At 37.6% G+C, this 24,613-nt stretch overlaps 4 protein-coding genes across 19 annotated transcripts; 2 read left to right on the top strand and 2 right to left on the bottom strand.

Annotated features, from left to right (window-relative positions):
- Positions 1–70: 70 nt before the first annotated feature.
- si:dkey-222f8.3 (Poly(U)-specific endoribonuclease-C-like) lies at positions 71–5,916 on the bottom strand. Of its 7 annotated transcripts, none has more exons than XM_067475617.1 (9): positions 5,777–5,843; positions 4,678–4,749; positions 4,492–4,554; positions 4,131–4,230; positions 3,048–3,159; positions 2,844–2,965; positions 1,703–1,815; positions 858–1,011; positions 71–657 (listed from the first exon to the last, which is right to left on the bottom strand). In XM_067475617.1, the coding sequence occupies exons 2-9, from the start codon at positions 4,689–4,691 to the stop codon at positions 397–399; spliced, it is 939 nt and encodes a 312-aa protein (XP_067331718.1). In that variant the 5' UTR covers positions 4,692–4,749; positions 5,777–5,843; the 3' UTR covers positions 71–396. The 7 variants fall into 7 exon arrangements, with proteins under 7 accessions (XP_067331718.1, XP_067331721.1, XP_067331722.1 ...); XM_067475620.1 differs by having other exon boundaries at positions 4,433–4,554; positions 5,777–5,831; XM_067475621.1 differs by lacking the exon at positions 4,678–4,749 and having other exon boundaries at positions 4,433–4,554; positions 5,777–5,839.
- A 554-nt stretch (positions 5,917–6,470) lies between these two features.
- Positions 6,471–10,255, top strand: pak1ip1 (PAK1 interacting protein 1). Its single transcript, XM_067475486.1, has 10 exons — positions 6,471–6,790; positions 7,042–7,204; positions 7,858–7,978; positions 8,093–8,167; positions 8,258–8,310; positions 8,660–8,805; positions 9,002–9,099; positions 9,365–9,464; positions 9,706–9,835; positions 10,103–10,255. Exons 1-10 carry the CDS (start codon positions 6,713–6,715, stop codon positions 10,216–10,218), a joined length of 1,080 nt encoding a protein of 359 aa, XP_067331587.1. The 5' UTR covers positions 6,471–6,712; the 3' UTR covers positions 10,219–10,255.
- A 154-nt stretch (positions 10,256–10,409) lies between these two features.
- LOC137098833 (transmembrane protein 14C-like) lies at positions 10,410–12,903 on the top strand. Its single transcript, XM_067475488.1, has 4 exons — positions 10,410–11,036; positions 12,235–12,336; positions 12,434–12,521; positions 12,689–12,903. Exons 1-4 carry the CDS (start codon positions 10,961–10,963, stop codon positions 12,744–12,746), a joined length of 324 nt encoding a protein of 107 aa, XP_067331589.1. The 5' UTR covers positions 10,410–10,960; the 3' UTR covers positions 12,747–12,903.
- Positions 12,904–12,961: 58 nt separating this feature from the next.
- Positions 12,962–23,987, bottom strand: LOC137098828 (serine/threonine-protein kinase MAK-like). Of its 10 annotated transcripts, XM_067475474.1 has the most exons (16): positions 23,876–23,973; positions 23,300–23,395; positions 21,884–22,126; positions 20,819–20,873; positions 20,230–20,351; positions 19,467–19,549; positions 19,078–19,210; positions 18,371–18,542; positions 18,101–18,268; positions 17,122–17,466; positions 16,718–16,908; positions 16,516–16,637; positions 15,891–16,001; positions 14,859–14,978; positions 13,386–13,481; positions 12,962–13,297 (listed from the first exon to the last, which is right to left on the bottom strand). In XM_067475474.1, exons 3-16 carry the CDS (start codon positions 21,982–21,984, stop codon positions 13,146–13,148), a joined length of 1,971 nt encoding a protein of 656 aa, XP_067331575.1. In that variant the 5' UTR covers positions 21,985–22,126; positions 23,300–23,395; positions 23,876–23,973; the 3' UTR covers positions 12,962–13,145. The 10 variants fall into 10 exon arrangements, 8 of the variants coding, with proteins under 8 accessions (XP_067331575.1, XP_067331578.1, XP_067331574.1 ...); XM_067475477.1 differs by lacking the exons at positions 19,467–19,549; positions 23,300–23,395 and adding an exon at positions 19,988–20,067 and having other exon boundaries at positions 23,876–23,986; XM_067475473.1 differs by lacking the exon at positions 23,300–23,395 and having other exon boundaries at positions 23,876–23,986.
- Positions 23,988–24,613: the final 626 nt, after the last annotated feature.

Here is a 24,613-nt window from a genome sequence, read left to right as displayed (position 1 = left end):
ATTACACTCGTGGGCATTTGACTGCAGTAAGATATTGTGTGTAGTCAGAAATAATACAGAATGAAAATAGTTTATGATTGAAAATGGGAAGGTTTAGTTTAATGTCACCAATCACAGAGTATTGAGAGGAAGTTCCCCTGACAGACATTGTATCACGGCACACGCTACACTGTTAACAAAAGACAATAAAAAAAAAAGAAATATACTTCATACCAATACCAGTATACAAAAAGGCAAGTGATAAATGACACTTCAGGGCAACACCTGTTTTTGACACCTACTGCATAGAGGGCACAGTCCAGGTTTCTTTTAGGCTTGTACTGCACATTAATGAAGTCAAAATGTAACAAAAAACATGATGTAATATTTGCAGATTTCAGTCTGGGTGGAGTGACATTACAAATCCCTATTGTTGCTGCTAAGCAGTTTAGGGAAGGACGTGCCAATGGATGCACCGTGGCGATACACCACCAGCTCCAATAGGTACTCGTCCACTTTCACCACCACAGATGTCATTTTCTCATTTGACATGAGGAAGATAATGGTAAAAATAGCGACCTCAAACTCAGGGCTAACACCAATGAAGGAGCCTCCAACTGGCTTTACTAAACCCTTCCAGCTGAACTGCAAATTCAGGACGTGGTCGTCTTCATCCGGCTGTAAAACAAAGATAAATAAATGTTTACTAAGGAATTAATAAATTTATTAGGTCTTCTTTAACAGTACTAACTGTTGTAGTTACATAGTAGAATTTGTGAAACAACAGTGAATAAAAAGAAGCTGAAAATATTTTTTGTTAATAAATCCTGTGTATTTAATACCTCCATAATGGATAAGGTTATGTAAAATCGTCTTACCGTGTCTTTGTTGTCTCTTGCTTTGTAACCTTTGTAATCGACATTGCCTTGTTTTTCCTGCAGGTAGAAGTGGACCCAGTTGTGAAGACCCATGACCTCCTTGCCATGCTTGGTTTCTCCAACAAACACATGTTCAAATCCACAGGAATCCTCACTATAATGAAAATAAAGCCGTGACGTTCAGCAAAATCGAATTTTATTTCCATAAACATGAGTTTTTTTTCTTTAAAAAAAGGGCCAAATATTAAAAATATGTAAGAAAATTCACCAATTAAACCTAAAGAAGATTAACACATCCAATCAAACTCATTTGAGGTTTAAAGGATGCCTTCACTGATACTGAACTTGCTTTTGAATCTAGTTTGTGTACATGTAAACAAATGATATTAAAATTCCCTCTGAGATCTTTTTCTATCTGAAAAACCTCCAAATGATATCACTTGGAGGAACCTCCAGTTCTGGTCATGCTATCTCTTTGCTTGTACTATGGAGGTTGTAATCATAGTCAATGACCCAACATGAACAGAAAGTAGAGATGAAATTATTAGTAACTTAACTATAAAGAAAATTCTTTTTTATGTCAGATACATCATAATTTAAGCTATTTGAATATGAATATTTGCTGCTTTTCCTTTTAACAATTAAAATATGTTTATTCTGTTGTGCAGTAACATGCACATGGGAGCAAAGTGTTTGCTTATTCAACTGCTAAACACCAGCCATAAATATGGTAAAGACTGATTTCCATGAGTCATTTCTGTATTTGTCCAACTTCACTGCTCTTAACCACCTAAAGGACAGATTCTTGACATTCTACAGTAGCTCCCTCTGCTGTTACAACTCACCCTCCACTTCTCTCCCTGTGATAAAGGCGAAACCAGATGTCGTACAGCTGTTTCTTGAACTGTGTACTGTCAGATGGTGATTTTCCCTTCTTGACCAGGTACTTGTGAGCGCACTTTTAAGAAACAAAATAAAGAACCTACAATGACTTTTTAGAACCGATATGGTTTTTAAAAAGCATCAGAAAAACACTGTGCAGCACGTAGAGTGTATCACAATCCCTTTGAGATTGAAAGTTCATTCTTAACTTTAGAAACAATGGAAATGTTTAGAACCGGAACCAGGGTCAACAAAAATGATGTCACATGTTAATGAAAAGTTTGAAGCGACAATTCAGTAAATTTGCCAAAGGATCAAAGCATCAAACAATTACTAAATTGATTTTTAAATTTTTTTGTCGATAAACACTGTTAAGCACAAAATACAAACAACGACATTCAAAAATTAAAATATTAATTATAAATATAATATATCAATATAAGTAAGGATGCACCTGTGTATATAGTTAAAAATAATAATAAAAACGTTCCGACATAAATGATTGGTGGTATTTTTTATACTGTGACATATGATCTAGCGTAGGACAAACCCCCCTGAAAAACAGATTCTACAGATCTAAAGTTTTTAAATTGGTTTTCCAGAATATATCTACACTTTTTTGTGGATATTTTTTTTTTTTTCAGAGTTTCGTGTTATTGTGGGAAAACCTGTGATGCTGTTGTTGAATTCTCCTTCACAAACATTTAATTTCTCATTGTTTTTCTGTTTTATCTGGTTATTAATGTTTATTTGAATGGATCCTTTTTAACATTCATTACATTTTAATGTGTTTTAGTTTTTCTAATATTTCTGTTCACACCTGCTAGATTTTAGGTTGGCCTTAGTTACACTCCATACTTATCATGAAGTCATATAATGGCTTATGCCTGGTTGTCTCACAAGTGTCCATTTCAGTCATTTCAAACCTTCAGTGAAATAATCATTAAACAACAGCTTAAAGCTCTGTGAACCTTTCAGGCGTTAACCAGGAATGTAAACAGCTGCAATGTAGAAACAGTGTGTTGAAACTCTATTTGAGCATTAGATTTTGTTATGACAGATGCTTTTCCAGAGTTGACTCCCATTCTCTTAAAGTAACTGCACCTTCATGACACCGGTTTCCATTATGGCATCGATAAAGAGCTTGTTCTCTTTGAGCTCCTCTGAAGTCACCGTCTCCGACACACCTGTGGACATCTCATAGTTGTCCAGCAAGCTGATAAAATCTGCATAAAAAGGATACAAGCTTCATTGGAAATATAAAAACATGTTTGTAGAGGAAAAGTGGGTGAACAAATTGCCACTCACATGAATATGTCTTGATACTTTTGAGTTTGTCCTCATTGACATATTTGAAAAGTGGAGCACTGGCCCTGTCTCTGGCAGAGTTACTGCCCTGAGCCACATAACCGGCCTTCCCCTGAAAAAAACACACATACCATGTGTCAATTTAGGAAAACAGAACTTGTTAAACAGGATATTTTGGCGCAATCTAAGCAGGTGGGATTCCTAAAGTGTCTTTAGGTCTATAGCTGTTTTCTTCCTGTGTAACTGTAAGTAGCACTGCTTTGTGCGAAATGATAACATGCTTATTATTTGCATATGCATTATACCTGCTCTTAGTTTGGTATGTTACTAAGGCTGATGTTTTGGAGGAACAGTTAAGTAATTACCAAGGGCATTAGAACTCAACTTGAGGGGAAAATTAATATTGAGAAATTTAATTTAAAACTACAGGTGCTACAAGGAACTTTAGAGGACACCAAAATCAAAAGTCCACAAACTGTTAAACAGTCTCTATACTGGAGAATAAAAAAAAATAAAGGGGTTCTTCTATTTGATTAAATGGTTAGTCAACTGACAGAAATTAAATTTCATAATCAATCTTTAAACATATAGATCAAGCAAAAATTGCAAAACCTCTGTGGTTCTAGCTTTTCAAAGGTGAGGTTTTGCTGCATTTCGCATCTCAGCTGTAAATACTGTAATAAAGCTAACTGATGATGTTCATCATTTTCTCAACTTAATTGTTTGATAAAGCAATGAATGACTGTCCAAATTATAATAAAACGTATTGGCCTTATAGTATGTCCATTGAAGAATACACACAGTAGTGTTAATAGCTGTGTATGTATAATTTGTTAATTTTATAGAATGCTGATAAATACTGATGATGCTGTTTTTATGTTATAGTTATTTCTTTATTAGTGTTTTTTAATTATGACTTATTGTACTTGTCTTTTTTGAATTATATTGACCGTACAAAAAGTGCTTTGCTGCATGTGATGAACACCATGTGATTTTCCTGATTAACTGGCCTCTTGTTCAGGCCTTTGTCTGTAACGATTTGCATTGCAAAAGGAGCTATGCACGCGGACTTCTAGTACTGACTTGGAGAGAAATTTTGTAATCGGTCCCTGGCTTGAGGCGGTTAGTGTCCAGACGCCAGAGTTGGTTCAGGACCTCTGTGAGCTCTGGGTTTGCGTGTTGACTGCAAAAAAGCAAAACAAGAAAACACAAAAATAAAGAAATTTGCTAATGGGACGAGATTCTAGTTCAGTGGCTTTGTTGAGTGCTTACACTCTTGTGTCATACCAATATCTTTGGTCTTAAAAAAACAAATTCTTTAGGTTTCAAAGGTCAAAGATTAGTCTTCGTTTACAGAAACGATTAACTGATATTCTTCAACTGACTTAAATTGTGTGGTCTTCTTCCTTGACTGTTTCAATTTCAGTAGCAGATTTTCACAAACTTGCTGAGACATGTTGCTCCTTCACACCACCTGCTGCAGTGGGTTGTCCCGCTGCATGCTGTCCTACGGGGGGAATTAAGAATGATGGGGAAGTAATTTTTTACAGACAGTTTGAAAGAGGTCTCTATTTTTTTAACTACCACTGTCATTCAGCAGTAAAAACAAACAAATGTGTTATAGCGTCACCTAGGAAACCTCATTTGTGGGCTTGGGTTACTTGATTCATTTGTTCAGATAGCAGTAGTTAACAGGAAGTTTCTGTAATACACAAAACCAAAATTTGTCAACGTTATTCAGCTTGTGACTGGCCTGTGTCATTTATATAGATTTTTATTTCTTTTTTTAAAAGTTAAAAATCACAAAAACAACCTTAACTGTGTATTGACAAAGCTGGATTAAGTTTAATAGTTGAAAGCCTTCTGTTTTTTTTTTCCCCACACAGGGATCATTGTTGCTGCTTCTGCTTTCTGTTGTCAGACAACATTACACAACAAAAGGAAACCTGACATGCCAGTCGGGAAACCCATTGCTCCATACAATTACCATGCCTCAGTCTTTAGGTTACAACACAAAATACTGCCATAATAAATTATCTGGGGATATTACCACCTGCATATCCTCTTCACTGTATATTATAGTACCATCATGCCACACCCTGCCTGCCAATAAAGCGGCAGGAAGACGTCTGACATATTTGATAGAAGCGGTCTAAGAACCATATGACAGGAAGGGGCACACACACACACACACACACACACACACACACACACACACACACACACACACACACACACACACACAGAAACTCCTGTGTTCTTATTTTAGCCTGGGCACACTACTGTATGTCAGAACAGCAACTGCAATACAGCAGCAGATGCTGTTACTCGACATGCTTTATGTTAAATAATGAAATCCACTAATTACACTGCACCACTCACATCCAAACAACAATGACATGTATTATCTGTTGTACAAACCTAGAATTCACTTACAGCAGTTAGTGGTGTAAATGCTGGAGGATTGAGGTGTTTTACAACAAAACAAGGAAAATAAAAAGCTACAAATCAGGATTTTTTCTCGACCTTGAGAGCCATCAGTGGTGTCATGTTACAGCGTAGTTAATGTTTACATCCAATATTAGGGTCTTGGGCAGCAACAAAGTGTTACAACGTTCAAAAAGTAGCTAGAAATGGTCAATAAGCAGTATTTAGGTCAGAAGGAGTGAATAAGAATGAAAAAAAGTTTGCATCTTTGAGGTTTCTGTCAATTAACGCTCAAATTTTACCTCTTGGCCATCGTCTCGCCGAGTAGACCCCTCACTCAGAGTTCTCACATCCTCTCAAGTTTCACGCACTTATCAGCGGCGTCAGTCATGACGTTTACAGGAAAAACAGCCAATAAAATGCCTGGCAAACACCCGCACCCCTCCCATCTGACAAGACGAAGACGGACCCCGTCACGTGGTCATCTCTAGCGACTGCGGGCTTACTGTGACTTCGTTTGTTTACCATTGAGATAAAGTTATTATTGTAGCACGAAGACACATTTTATCCCATTTTATCCCATTGACGATTTCTAACACATTGAAAATGGCAAGTAAGGGGAAGCAAACTTAACCATAACCGAAAACGTATCCATGTAACATCGTCAACTATTATAAAAGAATTCCAAGTAATACACACTGGTTATACACTTTGAGAATAGGAAATTGATATTATCATGTTAAAAAAAAAGTCATAACTGCATGAGTCTGACATTCAAATGAGATTTTGAAAATCACTTCTGGATTGAAAGTAAGCAACAGAAGTATGTAATGAATTGGGAGGGTTAAGGATCACAATAGCTGTACAAGCGATCAAAACTTTGGGCTTAGTGCTATAATTGACTAATTCAGAAGGTGGCCGCAAAGCAACATAAAGGATGTCGGCTGCCGTAAAACACTGAAGAAGAAGAAATGGCCGGAAACAAATTGACGTGCACGCATGCGCAATAAATACACACGTTGTTTTGGAAGTGTGTTTAGAAGAAAACAGTCATATATTTTTGTAAATGGTTTTACTTTGCCCTTTTTGTTGTTTAGTTTTACTCTATTAATCACGTATATGTCTGTTTAGACTTTTCTTAAAGGTCACGTAGTCCAGGTGACACAGTTTAAATCGTTTTAAGAGTTAAAAAGGTTTAAGAAGGCTTGCTAGCTTAGCCCTGCGCTGCAAGTGGCAGCATGGCGGCTGTACTGGAGCTAATCGCTGGGAGCTACGAGCAAGTTACTTTTGGTTACCGAGTGAGAACTGATGAGAAGGTAAGTTGAGGTGCATTATTTTGCAAGTGTTTATGTCAATTAATGTACATAAGAACTTACCACTGTTACTCAAGCTGTCAGAGGGATTGATGGAGAGCAGCACCTGATTAACAGTTTCTAAGGTTTAATGTTGTTAATGGATTGACAAACAGTGGGACGTCAGATTTTTTAAATCAGTCATTAGAAATTCACTATAAATGCAACATTTTCCCTCTTTTTAAATCTAATTTAATTTGTTACTTCTCACGTAGGAGTGGACAGCCAAAGCAGACTTTACACATCATGCCCACACAGCATCAATATCAGCTCTGGCAGCCAGTGAGAGATTTGTTGTCACAGGAAGCAAAGATGAGACTATACGAGTGTACGATATGAAGAAGAAAACCGAGCACGGCGCTTTGCTTCATCATGATGGTGAGTATTTTCTGTTTGACATCATAGTTGAAACATTATTTTGTGAACAAGACATAACAATTCTTGGATCATGACTCTAGGTGACTCATTGCAAAATCACAAGAATATAGAAACAACTCATGTGTCCTGTTTAGCCTTCTGTAAAGAAAAACTAATATTAGGAAGAAAAAAGGTAATTAATTAATTGGTAATTAAAGCAAAATAATAAATATTTGTAGTAGTTTAACCCCACAATTATTTTTTGTAACAGTTTTTTATATAAATTAATGTACAGTCATATATTCATTTATTTTGTTTCACATTATTTGTTGCCCAGTTTCCCGAAACACAACTGTCATTTCTACAGGGTACCCCCCCCCCCCCCCCCAAAAAAAACCCTGAGAATGTATACCTTTTTGCAAACAGACGCAAATCAATTCAAATGGATCTGTGTCCTCAGTGTTATGATAGGCACTCTACTTATTGTATCAGTCCTTGTATCGATAGTTAATTTATCCTGATAGCTTTATAAGCTTATTCATTTATTTGGCTTATAAAGCATTTCTGAAGAACTGACGTTGTTTACTTTTTACCAGTTAGTTAAGCTGTAATAAATTAAAGACATAAGCCTGTCGTCTTAATCCTGGACTTAACACCATTCTTGTGTTTCACAGGTACCATCACATGCCTGGAGTTTTATGGGACATCTCATTTACTGAGTGGAGGAGAGGATGGACTCATCTGTGTGTGGAGCACAAAGAAGTGGGAGTGCCTTAAATCCATCAAAGCTCACAAGTAAGCACACAGGTGCTGGAGAAGTATTGAGTTGGTTGCCTGATTGCCATAATGTATTTAAAAAAACATTTCTTTTGTCATTTATAAATTTTCTAATGTGCATGTTTTCTTCAGAGGGCACGTTACGTCGCTGTCCGTTCACCCCTCTGGGAAACTTGTACTTTCGGTTGGAACAGATAAGACTCTCAGGTAAAATTCACAGCCCTGCTCTAAAGTAATTTTATTTTAAAATTGAATAAGAAATGACTGAATCTAAATCTTTTCTTTTAATGATTTCAGAACATGGAATCTAATCAATGGAAGATCAGCTTTCATCAAAAACATAAAACAGAGTAAGTTTATGAATTTTGTGAAATTCATAATCAGCAGCAGCTTTTTTTGATTATTGGTTAATTTTTAATATAATGAATCTTAAAATGATTTGAAGCTTTTCAGTTTTTTTATTTTTCCATTTAAATAAATGTAATATGTAGATTTTTAGAATGACATATGCTGCTTTGTAGACTTTTGTAGCTCTCATTTTGGTAATCAGGAACTTTGGACACTTTGCGACGAACAGCTGATCAGTAAATTGACAAAACAATCAACAGATTATAAATGGTGTAATAATAACAATAATAATTACCATTATTGTTGAATGCAGATCTAAATTGAAATTTGTTTCCATTGCACTTGTAACAGATGCACACATTGTCAGATGGTCTCCAGATGGGGCTAAATATGTGGTGGTGGTAAATGACAGGGTGAACATTTACGACCTGGAGACGGCGTCTGTGACAGCCACAATCACAAACCCCAAAAGGATCTCATGTGTAAAGTTCCTCAATGTGAGTTCTCCGACTCTGATCTCTTTGACAATTTTGTGTGTGTGTCTGTGTCTGTCTGTGTCTGTGTCTTTGTCTGTATATGGTGGCCGTGATCATTTGTGCCTGTGTGGTAATCATACCAAGACATGCTAATAAATAATGGAGTATATTGGTATACCACATGTTGATTAAAATATATCCTGCTTGTTCTTTTAAGAACTCCATCCTAGCTGTCGCGGGAGATGATGAAATTGTGAGGTTATGTGACACTGGAAAGGAGAAGTGGCTGTGTGAATTCAAGGCTCATGAAACCAGGTAAAGCCATTATTCTTTAACATCTCTAATGCACCATTATATGTTCCTGATGGTTATTAGGTGCAGGTGGTTGTTTGAAAAGCTGCATTTTAAAAACATATTTAAGGTAATGAGAAGAAAACTGGGAAACATTCTTTTAGTTATAGCCAAAAATAAGCACTACGCCAAATTGTCTACATTTTATATTATTTGTTTCTTTCTTGCATGTTATGTCGAATTGGTGAAAGTAAGTGAACAAACCTACATGTTTTTTTTTTTTTTTCAGGGTGAAATCAGTTGAAAGTTTCAATATGGAAGATTACTGCGTCATAGTGACAGCTTCAAATGATGGATTCATCAAAATGTGGAAACTCCACCTTAAAGAGGCACGAACATTTGAGTAGAAGGCATTTAACTGTAACTTCAATATCCTGACATGCTGTAAATCCATATTGCACAGCCTATAAAGTGTTGAACAATTATTCAAGTGATCATTATAGTCAGACATAATCTCATAAATAATATAAATGTCAGACAAAATAAGACCTTCAGTCCGCAAAAGAAAAATTAGCAAAATTATAGTTTGTCGATTCGCTGCTGATCTGGCGACATACTGCTGTCCAACAGGAACTGGAGTCTCCCACCCTCCTTGGGGAAGTAAACACAACAGCCCGAGTGACGTGCCTCGCCATATGGAAACCTTCATCGGTTCAGCAGATCATTGACAAACCAGAAGCTGAGGCGACAACATCTGAAGGTGGGATCATTGGGCAAACATTGCTTTTTGTTAAAGAGACGCTTAGTGTTTCTCACTTACTGACTTAACAGCCTGTATTCTGAGTCGGTACTTTGGGGTAATTGGTACTCATGCAGTACTAACAGTACTTAAGCCCTAAACTCCGAAGAAAGCTCCTAAAACAGTATATTGTCAACCATCTGCAACTAGATAAAGATAAAGCTTCAAGTTTCATATACTTTTTCTGTGCTCGCGTAACACCAACCATCTGTGTGCTTCTGTCCGTAGAAATCACTCAAGAACTTTTGAAGAAGAAAAGAGTCAAAATCGCAACGGAAGAAGTTGTTCTAGAAGATGAGAGCAAGCCCAAGAAGAAGAAAAAGGGCAGTGGAAAAACTGAATAAGCAGCAATGCATTATAACAATTAATAATTCACAAACTTTTAAATGTAGAGTTTTTTGGCCAAACATGTCTTGACTTGTTATGGTTACCAGAAGGAGATGATAAAACCCCAATTTGACAGAAAAGCGAAGGGAGAAGAAAGATGGAAAAGAACTGGGCAGCAGTAAAAAAAATGTCTATAATGCATTGATTTAAATCTTATTTTTATGCCTTTGTAACAACCTAAGCCATCTTTTACAATGTTGTGTTAGCAGATGTATTTGGCTGATTAAACCAGCATCAACAAAAGTCCCTACACCCTTTGTAAATGTGATTTCACACCATTATTTTTGATGACACATTTACACACAAGAGATACAAACTGAATAACAATAACTGAAATGCAGAATACCAGAAATAGGAGGCACAAAAAAAGAAAGCAAAATGATATAACAATAATAGGAGCTGTACAAGTGTATGGAATTAAAAGGAAAGCATGTGGAGCAAAGTTAGAGGATGGTTTTTAAACTTTTTGACCTCGCTGTGAGATATTTGTGAAGAGGTCACCTGCTAAATATAGCTTTTATTATGAAAATTTGTTACCTGACCCCGGAAGTGTACGCTTCTAGGAAGTAGCTGTGTGCTAAACTTTGACGTTAGTTTGTTTTTTGTTTTTTAAGCCGGTCAGTGCTTTTGTTGCCTGGTTTGGGCACAGTGCTGCTAAAAGCTGCATATTCATAATAATAACAGGTTGTTGCGTTAACTATGGCTGTGGACTGGGTTGGGTTCGGCTACGCTGCTCTGGTCTCAGCAGGAGGAATCATCGGTTATGTTAAAGCAGGTGGGAGACAAAAAAACCTGACGAATATATCACTTTGATTCTGTTAGTCATTCACTATCGCAGCGTCACAACCAGCTTACAGCCAAGTTCACAATCAAAGTGGAAGAACTACGAATGGAAAGTAACCTAGTTAAATGGATTTACTAAAGTAACGTTACTGCATGTACTGTAAGTACACCTTTGATTACTTTAGGTTCAGTTTTACGACAACGTATTGCTGCAACCCTGAGGATTCCTGCTTCCTATTTCTTTATCAAGAGAGAACGTTCTTGCCTTAACGAGAAAAGTGCCTTTTTTATATAACTCATACAAAACATAAGTCAATATCATGTTAAAATGCATTTCATTAATATAAGTCTCTGTATTCAGGACGCCTTGCATCTAGCGCTATGATAGGGCCGTTTATAAGTAAACCATCGCAATGGCGACTTGATGACACTGTGATTATTGATAATCGGTCCATTGATCAGCACAGCCCACCTGCCACAGTTCCATCCTTCCCCAGCGCCAGTCACCATCTCTACATCCAGAACTGCTGTGCTTTCCACCTCAAACTGACGACACCTGGCTCTACTATGCCCATTACAAACAGCTTTTCCGAGCCATCTACCTCAAGCATCTCTTCGTACATTTTATGCTACTTCGCTTTTATTGTTAGAAAAGCGGTAACTTAATCAAGTCCACCAGTAGGTCAACATTTGAGAAGTTTGTATTGACTTAGGTTTCTGATACTTCACCACATTCAGATGCAAATTAAGTACTTTTTTTCTGTTATTTGATAACTTTTATTCGGGTGAATGAAACAAAATACAGTATAGTACTATATATATATATACAGTATATGATTAATACTTTAATGATCACTGGTGGGAGATTAACAGACTCCAAAGAGGCCAACGAGCTGTGCCGTGAACCTTAAGTAGAACTTTGAATTCAGGACTTTTACATTAAATGAAAGGGTTTTTTTACATTTTTGTTTGGTACTTTCACTGAAATTATTGGTCTGTACCACTGTGGACAAGTTTAAGTGCAATGCAGCCCAATAAACCCTCCTTCCATTAAATTTAGACTAAGCCCACCTAAATATATAATAAGGAATTCTGAGGTGTACATAATCAGTTTTTCAGGGTTTAGAAATACACAATCCATCAAGCTTAATACAGGTGATTTTAAAAACCTAATCTTGTTTTCTCCACAGGCAGCATCATCTCTCTGGTAGCAGGGCTCCTGTTTGGCCTGTCGGCTGCAGGTGGTGCTTATCTGACATCTCAAAATCCCAAGAATGTCTGGATTTCATTAGGTGACCAAGTTTAGTTTGTTAAACTGTGACAGGCCAGTTGCATAGTACACAAACCCAATGAAGGCAACAAATGTCTCCCTCTGCTGTGTAAATGCAGGCACCTCGGGAACTCTGGCTGTAGTGATGGGACTTAGATTTCTAAGTTCCTGGAAGTTCATACCAGCTGGTTTAATGACTTTAGCAAGGTAAAACACCTTTTAATACACATTTTAAACATTTTGTAAAAGTTAATGGAATCATAATTTACAGTATATTGCACCATAAGTACTGGAGACTTCAGCTTCTAATAACTTGAGAATCTTTTCAACAATGTCCTCTTATAATTGTGTCTTAAAATAATGTCTCTTTACAGTGGACTGATGTTGGCAAGGATTATTGCCGGAATGCTAAGGAGGCAACACAGATCATGAAAAAACCTATTGTATTTTGTGGATGTCTGTAAATATTGTGCTTTAAACAGGATTTTTCTAAGGAAAAATATTATTTAGAGAACCGAATATCTGCACATTTTACGCTGCTGTTTAATATTAAATTGACTCTCTTAAATAAATAAAAAACAAAACTTTATTTCATCTTTTAGTCTATGAATAAAAACAAATACTTAAGGTAAAAGTCAAGACCCACTTGTACCACAATGAACAATATTGAATTGCTTGGAAAATGTCCCAGCAGAGTAGCTGCAGTAGTAGAAATATTACTACACAATGTTGGCAGTATCAGACGTGTCTCCTTCAATTATGTTTTCCTTGCATAAATGCAGTACAAACTTTTTCCCACGAGTCACTGGTGGAGCAGAGTGGACTGCTGTGCTACCGGTGTCCTCCATATTTGGCATTCCAGTCTACTCGTCCGTGCACAGGCTGGATGTTTGTGCTCCGTGAGAAAGTGGTTTTTCCTGTATAACTGGTGCTGGATACAGGGATTTGAGGATTCAGAGATCTCCTCCTCCATCCTTCATACTCTGGAATTATTATAGAAAAGTGTTTGTAAAATGTAGAAGCAGCATTGAAAACTTGAATTTATCACTCACGCTGTTGATATGTTTTTACCTTCATTCACGGGTGCTAGTTTATTTAAGGTGGTCTTGTTTGTTGATGGTTTGATTTTACAGTCAATTCTTAAATCAGCAGCCGATGATAGATCTACTAAAAGATGCACAAATAGAAACATTTTAATCAAAAGACAAGGGCTAAGTCGTGATAGTATAAGCAATGTACCAAAACAATTTACAGTCTTTTATACGGGTCCTAAAAATATCAGAAATATGCCGTCTGGCCACATAGTTACTTTTGATGGCATAGTCTTGGCATCAAGCACTAATGTGAACAACTGTGGAGTTATTTTTGAACAGGGTATGGCCGTTACCTCATACATAAAACAAATCTCTAGAACAGCCTACAAATACCTTCAAAGTCATGCTGCTTAGCGGTGCTTAGTAAGAGAGGTGACCAAGAACCCAATGAATGGGACAAAAGTTCCAGAAGAGTGGCTAGACGGAAGCTTCCCCTAAGTCTAAACGATAAAAGGCAGCTTAGAGTTTGCAGAAAAGCACCTCAAAGGCAATTAGACTGTAAGCAACAACATTTTCTGGTCTGACGAATCCAAGATTTAATGTTTTGGCCTCAGTTTTTAAACGTTACTTTTGGAGGAAACCAGTCTCTGCTCAGCACCCAATACCATCTGTATAATAAAGAGACTGGTCAGGGTTGAGGGAAAAACCTAAAGTTGGCCGTCCACTGACGATCCCCATCCCACCTGACTGCCCTTGAGAGGATTTGCAAAGAACAATAGCAGAGATCCCCAAGTCCAGGTGTGCAAAGCTTCTTACGTCATATCCAAAAAGACTTGAGGCATATTGGTTGCCAAACTCCTTAGTGAAGGGTCTGAATACTTATGTACATGTGATTTTTCAGTTTTTTCCTTTTTAATAAATTTACAAACATTTCTAAAATTCTGTTTTGTCTCTGTCATTATGGGGTAATGAGTGTATATTAATGAGGGAAAAAAAATCATTCAGGTTGCAACATAACAAAATAAGTCCCTTCTCCAGCCTCCAATGAATCCCAAATGCTTTAACGTGAACAGGGAGGAGTTGTATTTGAGTAGAATGAGTAGGAATGAGGCTTTTATTTTAATTCTGGGAGCCTTTTCTAAACTAAACTTATTGATAAATGACAACGTTTTTTGTATGTGTTGGTGTGGTTCTTTCCCCTTTCCCTATGTTTTTGTGCAGAAAACAGCTTAAACAAATTTCTTTTCATCTTAAACTACTATTGCTTCTGAAAACTGTAGCAGACCTCATGTTGAGAGCAATTGTCTCTGCTGTTACAGAGTTGTTGATGTTGTTGAAAATACATATTTGTATGGCTTTTTGGTCTTTATTTGGCAGTATGGCGTATAGAGACACTAAACACAGAAACAAAGAATAGAACTGCCTTGTTAATACCAAGAAACACTGAAACAAACTACGTCTGTGTCTGAGACAAAGACTCTGTTGTGAAATAGTCTCTGTTGTGACTCACTTGCAGAGGTTCCTTCAATTGGTGCCAATGTAATCCTCTGTCTGGCTGCTCCTGTTACAGTCTTCTGAAAAGGGGACAAGCACGTCTTGGCCTGAATGTTGGAGCTGCTCATGAAGGGGTCTGAGGAAGGGGAATGAAATGCATCACAGGTTACTAAACACCTTAAAATCATAATCAATTTATAATACATTACATTTTTTCAGTATTTATAGTTGTTGTTACTTATAGTGTGGTATGAGTTTCTTAGTTCAAAGTACAAAGAGAGATAATCCCAGGTGAAACATTTCTATATGTGCTACTATACTTTTGCCTGGTGATTTAATTGACTGATTTGTGTCAATAATGTGTGTGGCATCCAGAGAAATGTGAGTGTGAGTGGTTGACTCTTTGTGTATATCTCGCTGTTTTGGGCTGTGATAGATCGGTGACCTGTCTAGGGTGAACCCTGCCTCCTGCCCTATGACAGCCAGTAATAGGCTCTAGCCCCCCGTGACCCTGAACAGGATAAGTGGTTAGGATAATGGATAGAAGGTACAATTTAAAATCGTGCTATTGTTGTTGTTAATGATGAATTACAATATAAAACCAATGTCAAATTGTGCACCCTTTAGAATTAGGTTAATTCATTTCTCTTGCTTTTTTAAATTGATGTTTTATATAATCCATAGGATTGCTTTTACTAATTTTGCATTTTCTGTGGAGATTTCTTTTTAGTTGCTTGTTGTGTTCTATGATGAGAATGTTCTCAGGGTGTCTTTTGACAAAGATAGTGATTTTAACAAGACTACCAAACCAAATAGCTTATATAATGCATGCGTGTACATGGCATAACAGCATATATTTTCACCATGTACCGAGTATTAAGGTTTGAAAAGTTTCCTATGGAAGTCAGGTTTTCTCTTTCGTCTTTTATTATCCTAAAAAGTTTATTCCACCGGCACTGTATAAAAAATACAGAAATACAGTTATTGTCCCGTTGTTGTAGACAACAACAACAACAATCACAAGTTCTAACCCTTGAGTCCTTTTTACTTTCATTAAGCGGAAACTCCAGCTCCTGTCCTCTGGTTAAGCACGAGTTGCCCCCCAGGCTTCTGCCAGCATCCGGGCCTCCTACTAAGGAGCTGCTTTTTGGATTTACACCTAAAAAGGACAAACAGCTTAGAATGAACTTGATGTACTGAAGTGCACGCACACACACACACGCACACACACACACACATACACTGAGACTAATAAACAGGCCTGATTAAGCACATATCTGACTTGTTCTACTTAAATTTAACATGCAGAATTTATGGACATCATCGGATTTATAAGTAAGATGATGGTAAGACTGAATTTGTGCAGTGTGCACACAATGGTTCAATAAACAAAAAATGTAGCAAACAACAAGAGTCTGTTATGTGTTTTAAAAAGTGTGTATCGTGTACTGCTTTGGTTTTTTGTCTCAGATGCCAATTTTTTTCAATTTAAAGTATCGATAGTGTTTTAATAAATAAATATGAAGCTAATTCTTGTTGTCAAAATGATGCTTACAGTTGTCTTAATTATTTTTAATCACTTGTGCACAAAACCTTTCCTTACTTTCTACCAATAAGCTGGTGACAAAGTATACATGTGTTTGGTGATACAGTGGCAGCTCATTTTGCCTCACCAGGCAGATATCTGGACTGGCGGAGGTAGTGCTGCTTGGCAGAAACAGTGGTGGAGTCAGCTCTGTTCACCCCGGTGTTGCTTGCTATCTTTGCTACTGCATTGTTCTTTGATTCTGAAAATCTAGGCAAAAACATATTATTGCATTTTTTTTTACTAAACTGTGATCGAGGCACTTTCACTTAAAAACAAAGAGGTCTAACCGAAAGTGAGGCCCATCGAGTGTTTGGCCCTTTACAGAACAGATACTCGGTTTTTTGGAGATGGAAACTCCAGCATCTGCATCGTCGCCTTCGTCCCAGCTATCAACAGACTTGATGGATGTTTGGCCCCACCGTCGACGTCCTGTCCTGACCCCAGACACACTGTTTTCTACTCCTGTGGTTGCTCCTGGCTGCAGTAGAGAATAGTGGAGATATCTGAGTGTTAAGTAATGAGCTTTTTGCTCCTTTTGCTCTTTTTGCACTTTCCTAAAGATCAACGTTTAACAACAACTTAATTGCAAAGGTGTAAAGTCCAAATATGTCAGTTCTCTCAAAATGTAGATCCAAAACTATTTTAATTATTGTATAAAAAAATCAGTTATTCTGACATTAAAAGTCTGTACCTGAGTAACACCTACAGTTTGCCAGTCCATTGGTTGCCTGTTTTTTACTAAGCTGAGAGGTTCATCCTGGGCTTCTGACATTGTGCTGAGAGCTGCTGCTTGTTTTGTGCTTGGCTCTATGTTGTCCTGAAGAAGGGAAATCAGCTGTGGAGGCTGGTATAGAGACTGGATGCAGCTGTGATGCTCTGCCTTTACTGCACTTAGCTTGGCGGGAAGGTTAGACACAAACAGAGGGTTTGGTTCTGCAGCTGCTTCAGACGCCTTTTGTTGAACCTTATGCTGCTCGGAGTACTTTAAAGGCGCACCAAGTGCCTGGCCAACATGGAAGTAGGGATATCGTAGAGCCTGGAACACAAGCAGTAGCATCCAGAAGAAAACATTTGCACGTTTTTGGTTAACGTTCAAGGTCAGGATTTAGATTTTCCACAAATGAGAAGCTGTTTGCAACCGCGCTGTTTGAACTGTTCGCAAATTGTTGGTTCTTGAATAAATTGGTCCAAAAATTTGACCTGATCTTCACTATATCAAAAATATTATGTACAATATACAGAAAAAATGGATGTTGATTTTGTGTGATGCATCTTATACAACCCTAAGAGACAAAGCACCCCTGAACATTCTCACTGTGCTAAAGGCTGAGATGAAAATTAATTCAGATTTTCAAGCTGCAGTAGTAATTAATAGCACGACCAAAAAGCGAGAAACATTACACATGCGTAATCACAGCTGTAAACACTCACAAATAAAGACATCAAATACAAGCAAATACAAAGAATGAAGCGTAAAGCATTTTTATCATAGTCTATCTTTATGTCTTTGAGTTGAATGAAGCCAGCGGACATCTTTAACCATAGTAATCTACATCCGGATGTAAAGTTTGGTATTACAGTAATTGCTTGGGTAAGCTGATTGACTCCCTCGTGTAACCTCCAAGGCTAAAAATGGATACACTCAGTGTACACAGAGGTTTTATATGTACCTGAACAACACTTGGCCTTTTCTCTGGGTCCCACTGTAGCATGTCTTTCATCAGAGTGATTGCCTCATCGCTGGCATTGGGGATCAAGGATCGGACGCTGGTGGGGACACACTTTGGGAAGCGAAAGTTCATTGAGGCGGCCAGGTTGTAGCCCTCAGGCCAGTCTGACTGATGTGGCGAGGAACAAATTAATCATCAGTGAGTCTGAATTTGGTTCAGTTCTTTATCCCAGTGGAAATACAACGTATGACACCTATTGAGATGACTCACCTTTTTCGGCGTTCCCAGCACCTGACAGATCTTGAAGATCTCATCCACTTCACTGTTGCCTGGGAACAGAGGTCTGAGAGTGTAGAGCTCTGCCATGATGCAGCCCACGGCCCAGACGTCAATGGGTGAGCTGTAGGAGCTGGATTTAAGCAAAACCTCTGGGGCTCGATACCTGGCGCATCAATATAGAAGTATATACAGTATATTAAAGTAAATTCTGAGTCAGTAAAAAAAATTTTTTTCTATTACATTTTGATATATTTCATGATTTTGCGATAATAGTGGAGGAGACTTTTATAAAACTGTGGCGTAGGTGAATACTAAAAAAGAAAAGACATCAAATTTTAGAAATCGGTTAGAAAGACAATCGCATCAATTTGCGATTTTAGACACCACAGCTACCTGTCTTCTTCTTCTGCTTTCGGCTGGTTCCTTTCAGGGGTGGCCACAGTGAATCATCTGCCTCCATCTAACCCTGTGCTCTGCATCTTCTTCTCTCGCACCAACTAACTTCATGTCCTCTCTCATTACACCCATAAACCTCCTCAGGGGGTCTTCCTCCAAACCACCTGCCGGGCAGCTCCAACCTCAGCATCCTTCTACTGCATTTTAGTACCTGCCTGTGTTTCTCGCAATACCCCATGTACAGGGTTAAGGCACAAAAGGCCGAGAGGACCAACTAAAGGAGACTCCAAATGATAACTTACCATCTTGTGGAAACGTAATCGGTGTAAGGTGGCTGGGAGCGGATTTCTCTAGCGAGTCCAAAATCAGCAATCTTAACCAGCTCCGGGCCCATACAGAGCAAGTTCTCTGGTTTCAAATCACGATGGAAATACCCTGAAAAACATGAGTCAGGTAAATTACATCTGTGCTTTTGGTGATATTTGTCCAGATTCTCATTATTTTATTAAATTAACTATTTATTCACTCTCGCTTACATTACTATCACAACCACTTACATTTACATGCTACAGCCAAGACTTTTTGAAACATTTCTCACAAAAAAACATGCTTTAAATTTAAAGAAGGCACAGTCAAGCAAAGCCTGTTAGGAAGTGGAACAGCAAAGAGAAAGACAAGAGGAGTGCCTTACCGTGCTTATGTACAAATGTTAAGCCAGTCAAAACTTGGAACAGAATGTTCCTTATCTCATTTTCATAAAAGATCTTATCTTCCCTGGCAGCAGCAAAGCAGTAAAAGAGAATAAGAAAGAAAGAGGGGATAAAGAACAAACACTATGCAAACAATCATGCCATAGTAAAGTGGGAATGACACCAACGCCCACAACCATTAAAAGCAAGTTGAATTTGTCCTGAGAAGCAAAACTTTGTTTAGTCAGGCTTTGATACCAGTCACACCTCCTCTTCTCACCAAAGCACAAGAGAAGTGACTCATTTTTAGCTGGAGAAATATCCTGCGATGCCTGTTGTATTATCAAACGTTCAGCATTAAGATACGTTTTAAGTTGAGATATGTTGTGTTCTGCTTACTTAATTTTGTATGTAGACCAAGGCAGTGCTGACAGCTTGATAACACAGCATCTTATTGAAGAGAAGAGAAAGCAGAGCCTGTTTTTTTCTGTCTGTACTGAAAGGCCTCACTGAAGTCACCTACCATGTTTATGAATAAAGGACAGTCCCTGTAATATCTGAAATGTCATGTTTCTGACGACTGACTCAGGGAGCAACTTGTTTCTGCAAAAATGAAGACCGACACATGATGACTCAAGCCGATCCAAATAATTTCTCACATTCCCAGCAGTAATGAAAAACACAGACCGCAGGCATAAGCCTGCAGAAATAATTCTGTGCACTATAAATGAAATCATGTAACTTTGCTGTCCGATGTGTTCTTACCTTTCTTTCATAAGCTGATAGAGGTTTTCTTTCATGTACTCAAACACAAAGTAGAGGTAGTCATTTTCTCTAATGACTTCCTTCAGTTTCACCACGTTGGCATGGTTCAGCTTCTTTAGTGACTAAAAACACAAAGAATTTTACGAACAGGAGTTGGAAATCACCTTATCATCTCAGTAAATTAACTCAAATGCCAAATAATGCTGCCTGAAATTAGCTATTTCACTCAGCCCCAATATCTATTGTCAATATTTTTGTGTACAGGATGAAGAGGTGTGTTAATTTTTTTCAAATCACTTTTGCAATGGATAAGTAATAAGTCAGGATGAGGCCTAATGCTGATTTTTAATTTATCAATCAAAGTCAAATTATTATGTATGTGAAAAAACCTTTATTTATATGTTTATTTATTTTATTTTATTTTTACTGGAGCCACAATTCTAACTTTTTATACGCTATGTTGAATCACCCGCCATTTAAAAAGGCTATAACAACAGTAGCCGAGTACTTGATGTTATTTATTATAGTATAATTTGAGCTGTTGTAGTAAATAGGTGGATTTTTTTTGCATAACTGTACTGATTCTCACCTTCAGCTCTCTCAGATTCAAGCACTCCTCCCAAGAATAAAACTTTCTCTTCATCCTGTTGGAAAACAAGAGATTTTCATGATTTTTTTTATAGGTAGTATTTGATAAATATCATCTCTTCAATCACAATTTTTCTTGGGACTCTAGAACCAGTCCGTCAGATGACACTTTTGGATGAGAAGTTAAATATCTTAGTCCAATCTTAGTCTACTATTACTCAACCCGCCTTTTCCGCTTCATCAAAATAACCACCATCATGTCCAGCGACAGTGTCCAAGGTTTTCCATCAACCGCCCACTGGTTCTAATTCACCAACACCGGCCGAGTCTAGACTCCAGGGATACATCTCAATATGGGTCTAGACGAGGCTCACATTAGTGAGTGTTACAGTTGCTTAACCTAACTTTCCTATTCAGTACAGTAGTGCTGTAAACAGCTTTACTGTATAACAGGTAGTAAAGCACAATAGGGATTCTTTGAAGGCTTGAATGACACTGAGGTACTCTTGCTATATTTAATTACAATTTATTCTATGTTTTATGATTGCAGCCTGTTTTAGCCTTATAATCCTTACTTGGAGACTTTTCTAATGTCTCCCATAGTCCAGGGGGGAACACTCTGCGGTGTACTTTCACTTCTTTCCCTGTCCTCAGTAATATGTACTTGTACTATAACCTTACATTTACAACAGTGATGGGTGGAGCCTCTTGAAACATTCATTATTCATTTCTTGCCAAAAACAGTTTTTTAAACAGCTCATCCAGAGACATTATAAATGGCCTATGGGCTATAAAGAATTTTGACAGAACTTGAAGAAAAACCTTATTCCATAAAGAACTTTTATTAACCAAAATGGCTTTACATGCTACACGAAGACAAAACCTTCGACAGAAAACAGCAACAGATTCTTTAATCACACTCCCTATCTGTGCCACATGCACACACAACGTGTGAGTCTAGAGCCTCTAAGCATCTTGCAGGAGCTACTCAGGGTTTAATCAGCTTAATGCCGTCAGACAAAACAACACAGAATATCCCTGGCATGTTTACTGGAGCCACACTCACCTCTTTATGGCCACCAGTTCCCCAGTTTCATTGCTCCTGCCCAGGAGGACGCTGCCATACGTGCCATCCCCCAACTGCTTCAGAGTGGTGTACCGGTTCATCGTTTGCTGAGAGCCTTGCCTCTCCTTCACGGAGGAAAGCTGACAGTTCAATAGTTGGTTATTGTAAGTACAGTAGCATCCCTGCACAGATTGAACAGTCCTCTAGACTGCTCTATCCGGCTGAATCCTCATAGGTTTTATTCTAGAAGAAAAGTTAAAAAAATAAGACTTTCATCCTTCAACCTGGATGTTTTCTTGTCAAGAGCAAGTGGAAAAGTGAAGCAGCTCAATCCTGACTATTGCACCGTGTCTCACCTATCCCCCGATAAGCATTAGGGCAGACATAGGAAGGGCAAGTCCCAGTGAGAAGAAGTGGATTAAAGATGACATTATGTCAAAGAATGTGTGCCAGGAAACAGACTCACTAGAGAAGCTGGAGATGTGGTTTTACTTTATCAAGTTCAATGAGAGCAAAAATAAGACCATAATGATAGATTTGTATTTTGCCAGGTTTCAAACTAAGCTGACATCCATGAATTTGATCCACAAACAGTGGGCTTTACCTTTATCTAATTCTGGTCATGTAAATGCTACATACTAGCTACATACAACTAAAGTGTGAAACATCTCTATACGAGTTTCCTTTTAATCAGGCTTTTCTAATTCCCTACCCAAATTACAGAAAGGAGGTTTGTCATTTACATCTCATTTGGGAAATCAGCTTACTTAAGAAAGCTGATTGGGGGTTACCTAAATGCATGTAAATGCACTGATTAATGTGGCAATTGCTTTCGGCTCAATGATCAATGGTCTATTAAATGTCAGAAAATAGTGACCAAAATCCTTCATTGCAAGTCTCCCATTTGACAAACTGTGATGAGTAATTTCTTAGTTATTTTCACATAAGACCAAAAACATGAGCCTGAAAAATTACTGCAGATTCATTTTCTGTCAACTAGTCTAATCATATCATTTGGCTGGTGAATCATTAAAAGCAAAATCATTAAGAAGAGGTCATAAGTTTAACTAATAGCCAATTTCCAAACATTAATAAACTTATCAATAAAAGCTTATCAGTGAATCCTTTAAGGTAAGGTGGCTATAGTATGCTGTATTCTGCAGCTTGTCATAAGTCAGGGTACAAAGAGTTCATTCAATGTGTTCCCTATCAAAACACCTAAAATATATTATTTATTTTAGGTTATAGGCTTGTTCAATTTGCCAGACAATTGTATACATATTTTCCCTTCCCTCTCCTGGTACCCTATCTAAGAATTTGCATGTTACACCCAGTATCTCTAGTAACCTATACTCGTATTTTTAATATTTTGCCTTTTTAATTCCTCGGCTGTGTATGCAAAAAAGTAAGTCTTACCCTGCAAAGACAAAGAAGGTATCCAGCGCGAATCCGATTTTTCCCAAACTGGCAACCCAGAAGTTGTTCTTTTGATTAACGGCTAATAACTGATTTCTGAAATATTTGAAAATGGTATATGAATCAATAATAGTGAGTAGTCGCACTGGATGCTTAACTACAAAGTTGTAACTCTGGGATAAGATCCTACTGTTTGTAGTATACTGCATTATTCAGAACAACTGCTTGAATAAAACCTGGTCCTGCTGTGAGAGCGTGAGAACAGAAATAATATTTGACGTTTCAATAAAAAATTTTTTATTGTTGCCCACTGGTGAAGAACTCGGAACTCGGCTTCTTTGGTTTAACACGGTCTAAGCATTTTATCACGTTATGCTGATAAAGTTTATCATCTTTGTTTAGCTAGTTAGTAGTCAACAAGCAAATCTGCTAACGTTACAATGAATACAGCAGCAACAGAGCAAGATAAGCTAACAACACCCGATTACTATCATTTACAACCACAAGACCAAACACGTATTTTTCAAACATTAATCATGTCCAGCACAGTATAAATAAAAACTGCGTAAAGTGTACCTACGACTGGAAGCATTGGTGTGCTCAGGAAGATAACACAGCGCTTCTTTGCTGTGGAGAGATGCTGCTGTCGGTTTGCGAGAGCTGCTTCCTGTCTCCTAGGCAACGGTTAGACTTTCAAAATAAAAGGCAATGAATCACTTTTGCCATTCGTCTACTTTCTTCATTTATGTGATGACTTTAATGAATAATTAATACAATTATTAAGAATAGTGCAAAATACAGCAAAACCATAGTGACGTGAAGCATGTAACATACCTCGATTTATGATTACCAAATTTCAAGCATACGATAATTAAAATAGCGTGTAATGTAAGATCATCTCACTCTTTACCATCGAAGTACTGAACACGTTTCCATCAATAGTTATAATTCAACAATATTGTATATGAAATGAGTCGTTTTGAAGAAAGTCTACTATTGGCATTGGAATTTTTTTAGTAGTTTATTCATATTTTTCGAAGTATTTGAGTAAAATGTGTTACTTGTAACAGAGTACTTGTACAAAGCAGTATTGCTATAGGGAAATGATCAGAGTACTTCCTCCACCACTACGTAAATCCATTGCTCCATCTATTGGTCATTTTCAACCGTGCACCTGATTGAAGCTGCTCCGTACAACTCAGGCGATAAAACTTAGTGAGCTTTCATATAGTAGGCTACATGTCACACACTGGAGGTCTTTGATTACTGAATAATCTATTCGAGTCACCACAAATAGAAAACAACAATATCATA

This window comes from Channa argus, chromosome 14 (assembly GCF_033026475.1).
Source record: "Channa argus isolate prfri chromosome 14, Channa argus male v1.0, whole genome shotgun sequence".
NCBI lineage: Eukaryota > Metazoa > Chordata > Actinopteri > Anabantiformes > Channidae > Channa > Channa argus.
The sequence above is the reverse complement of the archived record's forward strand: the minus strand, read 5'-3'. Positions and strand labels throughout refer to the sequence as shown.